The sequence below is a fragment of the Limulus polyphemus genome, unplaced genomic scaffold, assembly GCF_000517525.1.
Source record: "Limulus polyphemus unplaced genomic scaffold, Limulus_polyphemus-2.1.2 Scaffold942, whole genome shotgun sequence".
NCBI classification, from domain to species: Eukaryota; Metazoa; Arthropoda; class Merostomata; order Xiphosura; family Limulidae; genus Limulus; species Limulus polyphemus.
In genome coordinates this window covers 223063-234899 of record NW_013666552.1, presented here as the reverse complement: position 1 = coordinate 234899, position 11837 = coordinate 223063, and the positions used below count along the sequence as shown (strand labels likewise).

The following is an 11837-nucleotide window of genomic DNA, read 5'->3' as shown; positions in this document are numbered from 1 at the left end:
AGACCCAAATACAGCTTAGTTCCTAGGCTTGATAAATACTATTGGAATTCTATGGTATTGATGTAGTAATTTATGAGTTTTTGGTTATTCAGCTGTACATATAAAACCTAAAAAACATTATTTCATTTCATATCCTCCTCGTATAAACTTTTAAAAGGCTTAGCAACCTACGTCAAGCAGCAACTGAGTACAAAGAACATAACTAGAAGAGCTAATTGTTTGCTTTACTTCTTTATTTAATGTTCCATGTTTTAAGAAAAATAAGTTTAAAACTTATTTTTAAGTAGCAATAATCTATATACATATATAATGTATAATAATTGAAATGTGACTGTATTTTACACAATACTAGTCTACTAAAACACAACCAAGACAGGTCACTTTGTAAAGACTAAAGGTCAGTTTTATAATATTGGATATTGTAACAGGAGTGTATGTGTGCCTTGTCATTGTAACTTCTATATTGTTAGCAAGACACGGCTGAGAGGTCAGTAAAAATAATAAATATATATAAATTTATAAAGTTATGGGATTTAAGCTATTTAGTCTAAACATTTGTGTTTTTGTGTTATAATTTGTTGTCATTCTAGAATGAAAGAGGCATAATTTATATTTATTTCCTAATTTTTTATGGTGGTTACAAGATTGGTCAAATCTACCAAAACCATACAGAGGTTCTTTACTGGGATAGTTATCAAACGTTTCTTAAGAAAAAACTTTATATTTTATCTGTTATTTTTTAACGAAATTTGACAGATTATCAGTAAACATTACAATGCTTTCATACACAAAATATCAAATTTTGTATTAAGTCTTAAGATTTGTAAACCACTGTTTTTCTCATGTCTTTTTTTTCATTTCACATGTTGCCTATCTAACATGCAAATCATTTTAAGATTGAAAATACTTTTATGCATCAAAAAATTTTCCAGTTTCACAGGCAAAATCTTCATAATGTCCATAATCTGCCTAAACAATCTATCGAAGATTATCTTATGTTATTTTAAACTAAGGGAAAATTCTGTTGACAAACCTGATGATGTTTATACATTAGTTTTTAACAAGCCAAGCAAAATGTAAACATTAAGACTTAAATGATGTTGATACTGACCCTCTAACTGCAAAGCATTTTAGGGTTGCTGTTGAGAAAACAATCTGAAATAAAATGTTCATGCTCTGAAACCAAAAAACCAAAACAGGTCCCATGTGCTTTAGAGGCTGTGAAGATTTTTGAACAATGTAAGCTACAATTTTTCCAGTAAACCTGCATTTCGATGAAATACTTTTTTTTGAGTAATGATTATAAAATCATGGTTTGTGGTGAATTTCTCCAGAAATACAAATTTCATAAAATACATTGCTAGTTACTACAACTAGTATATCTTAATATTTCAATGCATGCAGTAAATATTAGTTTAATATCATCATATGCTAATTTTTGTACTACTTCAGAGCTTTATAAGAACCATTCATTTTGCATTGACATCATAAAGTTAAAATGTTATCTATCTTTCTTCTATTAGAATCTCAACATACTACTGACTTTTATATAGCAATTAACTTTCTCATGCCTAATTGGGTGCAGTCTGTCTTGAGGGCAAAATTACACACCTGAGTTAAATAAAATCATAAAAATAAACTGTCATTTATCCATATGTTAATCTTTCAGAGTTGAACTTTATCTAACAAATAAAATTAATTCAATTTTATACAGGAAAATAAAAATTGCAAAATTAGATATTGGGTTGGTACCAGCACTCTCCCAATATAATTATTTATTGTGAAAATTTTGTGAACTTTTTTTTTGCATATAATATGGAAGTTTAATTCATTTACGCTATTTGTAAATACGACAGAAGACTATTTTCTTCAATGATCATGCTCTATCTGCTTCCTTTTCTTCTTAAAATTGTTTCTGCAGTTATGTTTCCATACAATCAGGTTTCTCTGCCCATCCATCTTTTCATAAACAAGCTAATATTTTAGGGTTATGACTTCTCAGCTCATACTTGAGCAGACCAAAGGCATAAAACTCCACTGGATTTGCACTGAAGGATTTGAAAGGTATGTAGTAAAGGAGAATTGCTGAGTCCAGTCACTTTGGCCATATTTCTTACGAAAACAGGTGTGAACTGAAGCTTGTAAACATTTTGCTCATGTGCAAAAGTTAAATTAAAATTCTTTCTCATTATCTTATTAACCCTATCACTCTGGGTACCCTTCACTGTGCATGATATATGGTTTTAGTGTCTTAAATTCAAAATTTTATTAATTCATGTTTTATTTCTGTCATACCAATTAGAATAACATAAAATCTCAGCTAATAATCCATATTTTAATAGTATATAAGTCTTACGTTTATAATTCTATAAGGCAATATTAAAAAAAATCCTTAATTTTCACTAGTGTGACTCATGTGACATTTTCTCTTAGCATGTCATCATCCCTATTTTATCCACCACTCCTCGAAAAAGTATGAAATTCAATGTAAAATACACTCTATAAAATTGTTATTGCTCAAACAAACTACAATTTTTATTGTCTTCAATTTGGTTACAGAGCTACTGAATAGAAAATCAAACCCCTCTTGCCACACCCACCTGTCACATAAGTTTTTAAGCTTAAGTTTTTCTTGGATATTGATCAAGACATTACATACTTTAATTTTGATGACGAGGAACGCACTTTTAGAAATGTAGTACATTTATAATAAAATTTTCTTCATTATCTATTCAAGCATCTCCAAACATTTATTACTTACTTTAGTCAGTTTGTTACACTGAATTAGGCCCATTATTTTAAATGTTACTTTTTAGTTCTGATTTATATATAAATAGTTTACTTATGATCAGAAGCTCAACTAAACCAATGTCCTAAGGAATTTTAACTGTTAGTGTAACACAGAGATAGAGAATCAGATGCTGTACTTTTAATGTGTTGTAAGCAATGTTTCTGCAATTGTTTTGGCAGAAACTTTTGATGAGAATTTTTGTTAAAGATAATCTAAACATTTCCTACTTGGAAAATTGCTAATATTAAGGACTATATGGTTACTATTTTGTTTGTTTTCAAAATATGCAGTAATCTCTCACTGAACTCATGTATATCAAATAATTCAATAATAAAATAATGAAAATACATTTCACTATCACTTATAATGATAACAGTTATTTTATTTAAAACATATCATAACGAGAAATGATGAAGTAATAAGTTAGCCTATGTAAGTTTTTTTAATATAATAAATATAAAAAATAACCTAAACTGTTATCCAACAAAAATGTGTTTGTGTGTTCACTCATAACTGGCAAAACTGCTAGATCAGTTATCACTAAATTTGGCATGTACTCTCAGGGACCATGGTGGATTGGCATTTGCATCTGATTGCCTGTGTTTTCCCCATAAAATCAACAGAAACATCAGCTAGTATTTAACAAATAAAGATTTGAGTCATCAGGATATTTTGCCATTACCTACCTTACTCACTAAACCTAGCTAAGCTTATCTGATGTCTTTTCATTGAAGAAAATTTCTGTAGTTTTCAAGCATATAATTTAACATGCACGACACTTTCAGGGATGAAATGAACATCTAAAGAAATTACAAAAATATTCCCAGCTTTGTAGTTAGACAATATATTAGGTTAACAACATTATCTACTAATTCTTAGTTCTGATCTATGTAGGTTGGTTGCTTTAATCAGAAGTTATTGAGATAATGGGGATACCTTTACCATTTTTATGAATAACATCTGTTTGTAAACCTTTTCATAGTATATACAGAGTCAACCTGTGAGTATCAAATTCAATGGTTTTAAACAAGATGGACTCTTTTTTTTTAATTTCTGGATCTAAAGATAACTCACTTCACAAATTAACATTCCAGTCCTCTCTTCTGCCTTATGAACTGCATCATAGCGATTACAGCGGAAGTAACCTCCTGTAGCAGAGCTATGCCTCTTCCATGACTCCAGGCACACCCAACAGAAATCATGTTTGCACTGAAAAATATGTTTTACATTATATTTAACAATGTATACATTTAATACTAGTATTAAAATATTATTTTAAACTAATCACTGTCTAGATTGTACAGGTTAACAATTTAACTCTTTCCATATAAGGACCATCAAAGTGGCTGAAATTGAAGCCATAAAATAATAATCAGTTTACATACTATAACTTTTACTATGTTTTGTGTATCTTCAGAGAATTCAGCAAGCTTTCAGTAAACATTAAAAGTCTTTTGCACACAAAAAAATCAGATTTTTTAATTAAGTATTTTTTACTAAATATTTATTTGTGAATATATGGAGTCAGAATGTTGCCTGTTCTGAGTGCAAAGTAATTTTCATGTTAACTCTTTCAATATGGGCTCGGTCACAGGGGCCGATCACGTGACCATTTTTACTTGCATATAGTTTTAATACTATAACTTTTAATAAAGTATGTGTATCTTCACAAAATGTGGCAGGCTTTTAGTAAACATTACAAATTGCTTGTACACAAAAAATTAGTTTTTTACTAACAATTTATCTGTGAATAAATCAAATCTTTTTTTTGACTAGTTCAAGAGCAAAGTGATTTTTATGTTAAGATTGCATACGTAATAGCTAAAACCTCCTAAGTAAATATAAAACTTTTTTGTTGTAAAACAACAAAATATAATGAAAAGTTGTAAAATCAGATCAGAAATAAAATAAGTAGCTGTGTCATTTTTTCTTGATTATTATTCACAAAATTCATGTTATACTTCTCTTGAGTATTTCAACTACAAAACATTTCACATTTATTTTCTGTATTTATTTTACTGTCAATGACTGAAGTAGAAAACTGGTGAAAATAAAGCAGCAAATCACCACTTGTATCATTATACCTTTCGCATGACACCACAATATGATACCCTCAAAAGCATCAAAGCATGCACATAGAGATAGCCAATTTGACCCCTGCTCCAAGAACAGAATGTGTAATGTATGAGATTATATATATCTTACACTGTTTACAAGGACAATTCACCAGAGTAATGATGATGCACTTAGAATCAGTGAAAATGTTTATGCCAACAACAGGATGTAGAATTTATTGCCTTATGTGTGTATCCTACAGTGTTTAAAACAAGAATTCTCCAGAGTAATAAGACAGCACTTTGAATCTGTCAAAATGTTTATTACATGAATCAGATCTGATACAATAAACATCGCAATTCTTTGAATATTGGTAATCTTTCTTGGATGTTAGGAACTTAGAAGTATACTGTTTAGGTGTACAGACATTTGTAAAGAACTGTATCTTTTTAAAATGTTATGAATAAACCTCTTTTTTAAGTTGTCAAGCTTCTAATTTTGCATAATTTGCTTTAATTTTATCTCAATTTAAACAATTAGAAGATTAATACAATTTCAGTAGATACCTATATAGGTGTACAAAATACAAATCACTATCTATAATACCAGTATTTTAGTATTTTGCAAAATATAGTGAAATTTTGGCTACCATACACTACGCGTGTATATATACATATTGTTAGTATTTATTCACAAGTGATTAAATTTTAGTTATTTTTCTTAATATGTAGAAGAATAAATAAAAGATGTGTCAAAAACAAAAATTTTGAGTACTTATGATGGTTATGAGACTTTGTGCTCGAGTGTCGAACGAGCTAAGCCTTGTTTATTTATTCGAGTGGAAGGTGAAGAGCGATATGTTTTTGTATGCTTAAAATATACATATTAGAAACTAACAAATTATCAACTTATATTATTGTAGACATAATCCCTGTAATTTACTTGGGTTGCTAAACAAGCTATATATAGGTTTAAAAAATCCCATTTCTCTTCATAGTAACAACTTCAACAGCTTTGGCAAAAATTATGATTTTCTCCTTCAATCTACTTACAAATGGCTATAAGATTTATGTCTACAAGAAACTGCTAGTTTCAATGGTTATAAAGTCTTAGGAAAAAAAAAAGTAGGTGGGATTAGACAAGAGATTTTTAAAGAATGGAGTAGTGGGAGGAGCCAAACTACTAAATTGGCTAAATATATTGATATCACGGCAAATCAGAGGTAAGACGTTCATATTTTTCATCATAACTTGTCAATATCTCCAAGTTGAGTTTCTAATTCATTAATCATTGCATCAGTTGTGTTGTAGGTGTAATGTGACACACAAAAATTGATATTTAGCATTTATTTCTTTATATTTCCTTATAAATAAAGAAATTAAAACATATACAATATTAAAATTTGAATTATAAACTATGTTTTGATGTCAATTCCATTGATATTAGTAATAGTATGGTAATTTAATAAAATTTTAAAAATAAATCTCTAAAATGTTATGACATGCACTCTTTGACCTGCCTACAGCAGAAGGGTTAAGATTGAAAATACTTTTCTTCGAGATTTATAACAGTTTATATCTGTTTCTATTTAATTTTATTGTTTTATTAGTTTTTGAACCATGTCTAACTAATAATCAGCCTCTTCAGTTTATTTTTATGGATTTCATATATCTGATGACTTGTCATTTTATCTGAAATTCAAACTGCTGATGATTCAGTCTATTCTTGAAAGTTCATGAATGTTTAGTAGATATGGCTTTACATATTTACAGTTCATGAGATTTTATGGTCACTATAAAACAGTGCTGATAAGATATTGAAGTATAGTAGACAATTCCTCTGAAAGTGCAATTTCTAAGACATCATTATTTAGTGGAGTCACTTAGTGAGAGGTTATACTCTCAAAACATCCTTTCTTCTTCAAATAATGTGTCAACCAGCTTAACAGGACAGGGATAGGCATCAACATCCACTAAGTTGAGGCAAAATGTACCAATTTGGCAGTATAGAGAGTTTTAAAATGTAGTTCCTGCAATGTGGGGTATTAATGGAACCATTCTATGAGATTTAGAGATTGACATATCCATCAGTCTTCCTGCATGAAAATGGAACTCCATTCTCACAAAACAAAAATGTGCCTGCTAGCTGGCAGCACATGTACTTTGTTGTGAGAGGAGATATCTCACTGTGCACCTGATGAAAAGCCATTTTAGTGAAATCTATTTCTAACCATGTGTATGTTGACATGGTGTCTAACTGCAGCTCATTAAACCTTGGAGTAAATAACCTATGTATGTGATGAGTGATAATCAACAGAGAGAGAGGTCATCTACTTGTGTGTAGACGATTGTCCAGGTGCTCAAGTAACTGAATCATTGGTTTGGAAGTGGCTTCACTTTCTGCTATTAACAGTTGTTAACACTTTTAGCCAACACTTCAAGCCTGCTGAAGTGATTCACTTTCCAAATATGAGCTTAGTCATTTTCACTGACCTTGTAACCATAATGTAAACATGAAACTACAGATACTATAGCTCTGAATGTACCAAGTGATCTTCACAAAATTTTATAAGCTTATAGTAAACATTACAGGTCTGTTATACACAAAAAATAGATTTTTTTAATAAAGTGTTTTTACTGTGAATTTATGAATCTTTTAGTGAGTCAATTTGAGTGAAAGGTAATTTTCATGCTAAGAATAAAAATGCTTGTTTTCATCTTACAGTTTCATTTGCATCATCTCTAGAATTTCCTAAATGAATATAAAAAGATTTTTTGTTGGTAAAACTTTATATTATGTTTCTTATTTTCTCTATCCTAATATTATTAACTGTAGTGAAATCATCAAACAATAAAATCAGTAATATTTTTTTTTTTTACTAGAATGACTTGAGATTGTAATAGACAATTACAATTATTTATCAAAACAACCTCAGGTTTCTAGCTTTTTCACGTCTGAATGCTTTCATTTTACTATTTTACAATATCCTTTAGCCCATATCTAAGTATTTGAGAGGCAATTAACCACAAAGGGAAAATTTAGTGTAAAGAAAAAAAACAATCTAGTTACAATCATGTGAAGGAGTTAGCTCAAGCTAGTCTTGTGTAATTGTTTTATTTAATTTTGTTTTTTCATTTACTTTTTGTTATCAAACATAACAAGTCTCTGATTCTACATTTGAGTTACTTTTTTTAAAAATATATAATAATAGATTAAAAATGTACATGAAAAACAAAGAATTTTGAACATACGTTAAAATTGGAACCTATTTCAGAAACTTATAATTAAGATTGTAGTTCCTCAGCACTAGTTTTTTCAAACTATGTTGGTTCTCCCCAAAATCATTTATGTTCTTTTTAAATATGCATTTTAGAACACAGAACATACATCATACACTGGAATAGAATGTCCTAAAACTACTAAAATTCAACTGGCTTTATAGCTATGCTATAAATAGGTTAAAAGATTGTGTTAGCTGCTCAGAGCATAAAAACATGATCATAAAAAAATGAAACAGTCTAAATGTATATCTACAGGTAGCAAAATGAAATGATGTATAATGGCAATTCCAGACAGAATTAATGACACTGTTTGAAAGACAGAATGACATAGGTGGGCTTGACATTTTTTTTTATCTCAGTAAAGCAAGGAGATTGAAGCTTCTAAATTTATATTCTAGCTTGTAAATATATATATAGTATGTGTTTTAAATTAGTTGGACACTCAGAAAGCCATATAATGGAAGAAGTAAAATCTAAAATGGGCAATTCGGAGCACAGATGCATCATGTGGCACAAAGAAAGACTGAAATTTATCAAAATATTTCCTTTTGAAATTAAAAACTAAAACTCAGATAATATAAACATTTTGATTCCAAGCTTATCAAAATATTTTGTTAATAAAGTAGTTGCATTAAATTTTTAATGCAATTCTGTAAAAAAGATCGTGACATGCATTTTGACCCTCCTGTATGTGCAGGGTTAAACAATTAAGAACTTATTCAATGACCACCAATCTCCACTACTTGATACTTACCTGTTTAGGGAACACTACCCTTTCAAAATGTTTAGAAATGTAAGGGAGCATTTCAAGCAGTTCACATCTTTACATCAGGAGGAGTAGCTGATTAACTATCTCTCACTATGGGTTTGATTGATTTGTCCTAAATTGTGACCCAAAATTGAAATTTAGAGTTTCTATACTATAACTTCTAATATGTTTTGTGTATCTTCATGAAAGTTTGCAAACTTTCAGTAAGCATTAAGTCTTTTGTAGATCAAAAATCAAATTTTTAATGAAGTACTTTCACTTATATATGGAGTAGAAATATTGACTACTCCAAGAGCCAAGTGATTTTATGTTAAGATTAAAAATACTTTTCTTTACCTGAAAATTCTCAACTTTCATTGGCATAATCTGTAAAGTCTCCTAAATAAATTTCAAATGTTTTTTTATTGTAAAGCTTTATATTTTATCTGATATTTTCTCTACCGTAACTCTATATGAGGTTGGTCAATTTGACTGACCTTGTAACCTGTATAAAAAATACAAAATAAATCTAAATTACTCTTTTTTCTTTCTAGAATGACTTCAAATTGCAACATGAAACTACATTTGTTTATTGTAACAGTACACAACTGTTTTCCTCCTTAAATGTTTCTTGTTTTATTGCCCCTTTGGTCCATGTCTAACCGATACTCTCACTACACAAGTTGTAAATCACTTGGGGAATGTAGCTCACATTACCCTACCAAATTACATAATGCAGAGGCTAATCATTATTTGTTCATGACTGTACCTCATAAATGTTTTTTTATTATTATTCTTTATTGTACCTAATCTATCCTTATCTAACCTAAAGAAGGCACAAGCACTGGAAAATGGGGAGGAAGGGTGGGAAGTGTTATGGGAGGTAAGTATGTATTGGAAATACATTTTCAATATAGGAAAATTATAACTTCTGATATGGAACTTATCTCCTTTTACAAGATTAGCTAGAATCCCACATTGAAAAGGAGGAGGGGCTGGTGCAAGGGAACAAAAGAAGCACAAACCTGAAAGCTTCTGAAGAATACCTCTGAACCTGAGAGATAAAGATCCAAAGATCAGAAGAGAGGAACCACACTACTTCTGAGCCAGGTATACTCTTCGTTGTTGTGGACAGTGTGACAAACTACATCCAAAACTTCCCTGATATCTGGATACGTCACAGCAACAGGATGTCCATCAAATGGAATCAACTCCCCAAGCATGGCACAGGCCAGGACCATCAAAAGACAATAACATCCCTGTAAGAAGAATGATAGATAGTCCAGGAGAGCAGAAGGGCTTATGCTGATAAGTTCACTCTAATCCAAAACCTTGATGCCGGGAACCAACATCTGTGTGAAGGTAGGATGAGGGCACCCAATCAAAGGGTGAACTGTAAGTGCAACAGCTCAACTCCAGTGTGAAAGTAAAGTGGATCAGGAGGCCACTTCATCCCATATGAGGAAGGCTCAACTCCAGCTGATGTGTAAGAGGAAACTGGGGGCAACATTATCTTGCAAGGTGACAGCTCTACTCCCCTGGTTTTGTAAATAGTAGCAAAAGACCATGTTAACCTAGAAGGCAATGGCTCAGCTCCTGTGAGTGTAATAGGAATAAGGAGGCCATGTTAACCAGAAGGTGATGGCTCAACCCCATTAGTTGAGTAAGTGTGAGTACAAGGTCACGTCAACCAGAAGGTGATGGCTCAACTCCATTAGTTGAGTAAGTGTGAGTACAAGGTCACGTCAACCAGAAGGTGATGGCTCAACTCCATTAGTTGAGTAAGTGTGAGTACAAGGTCACGTCAACCAGAAGGTAATGGCTCAACTCCATTAGTTGAGTAAGTGTGAGTACAAGGTCACGTCAACCAGAAGGTGATGGCTCAACTCCATTAGTTGAGTAAGTGTGAGTACAAGGTCACGTCAACCAGAAGGTGATGGCTCAACTCCATTAGTTGAGTAAGTGTGAGTACAAGGCCACGTCAACCAGAAGGTGATGGCTCAACTCCATTAGTTGAGTAAGTGTGAGTACAAGGCCACGTCAACCAGAAGGTGATGGCTCAACCCCATTAGTTGAGTAAGTGTGAGTAGAAGGCCACGTCAACCAGAAGGTGATGGCTCAACTCCATTAGTTGAGTAAGTGTGAGTACAAGGCCACATCAACCAGAAGGTGATGGCTCAACTCCATTAGTTGAGTAAGTGTGAGTACAAGGCCACGTCAACCAGAAGGTGATGGCTCAACTCCATTAGTTGAGTAAGTGTGAGTACAAGGCCACGTCAACCAGAAGGTGATGGCTCAACCCCATTAGTTGAGTAAGTGTGAGTACAAGGCCACATCAACCAGAAGGCAATGGCTCAATTTCAGTGTTGTTGTGTAACATGATCAGGAGGCCATGTCAACCAGCAAGGCTATGGCTCCACTCCTTTGGAGACCATGTCGCATCTACATCAGCAGAACACCACTGCCCTACTCTCAAATGAATGGTCTGTGGAATGTAATAATGAAATTGCATCCCCATAGCATTAAGATGACAAGCAAATGCACGGATGATGCAACAAAACACATACTGAGCCGATGTGAGTTTGAAGGGAAGGGCTCGAAATTGGTAAACCACCCCGAGATAGATAAATCATAGATAAGGTCGAGATTGCTGGGCAATCGGGATGTGAAAGTAATCATTAGAGACATTCATTTTTGTCATCCACAATTCCGGCAAAAATGCCCTTCTCCATGATAAACTTGGGAAGTGTGATGAAGCAGTTGAGGTGGAATAAATCAATAACCAACTGCCAATCCTTGGTTTTCTTGGAGACCATGAAAAGAGGAGAATAAAACCCCCAGAAGGGTGGCTGACCAGTTCGATATCCCATTGCAAAAGCAATTCTCAAACTGCCTCTGACAGATGCTGGCATGCCACGGGATCTGGAGAAAGAAGAAAGGAAATGGGGCAAGGAAAAAGAGG

The 11837-nt window shown here is 32.2% G+C and overlaps 1 protein-coding gene across 4 annotated transcripts in view; it reads right to left on the bottom strand.

The window, feature by feature from the left end:
* The window catches only part of LOC106461355 (ankyrin repeat and IBR domain-containing protein 1-like), a 268562-nt gene that overhangs the window by 80275 nt on the left and 176450 nt on the right, over nt 1–11837 (bottom strand). For all 4 annotated transcript variants that reach the window (XM_022388283.1, XM_022388284.1, XM_022388285.1 and 1 more), the window contains one exon: nt 3866–4000. In XM_022388283.1, coding sequence (XP_022243991.1) covers nt 3866–4000 — 135 coding nt within the window. The remainder of the gene's footprint in view (nt 1–3865; nt 4001–11837) is intronic.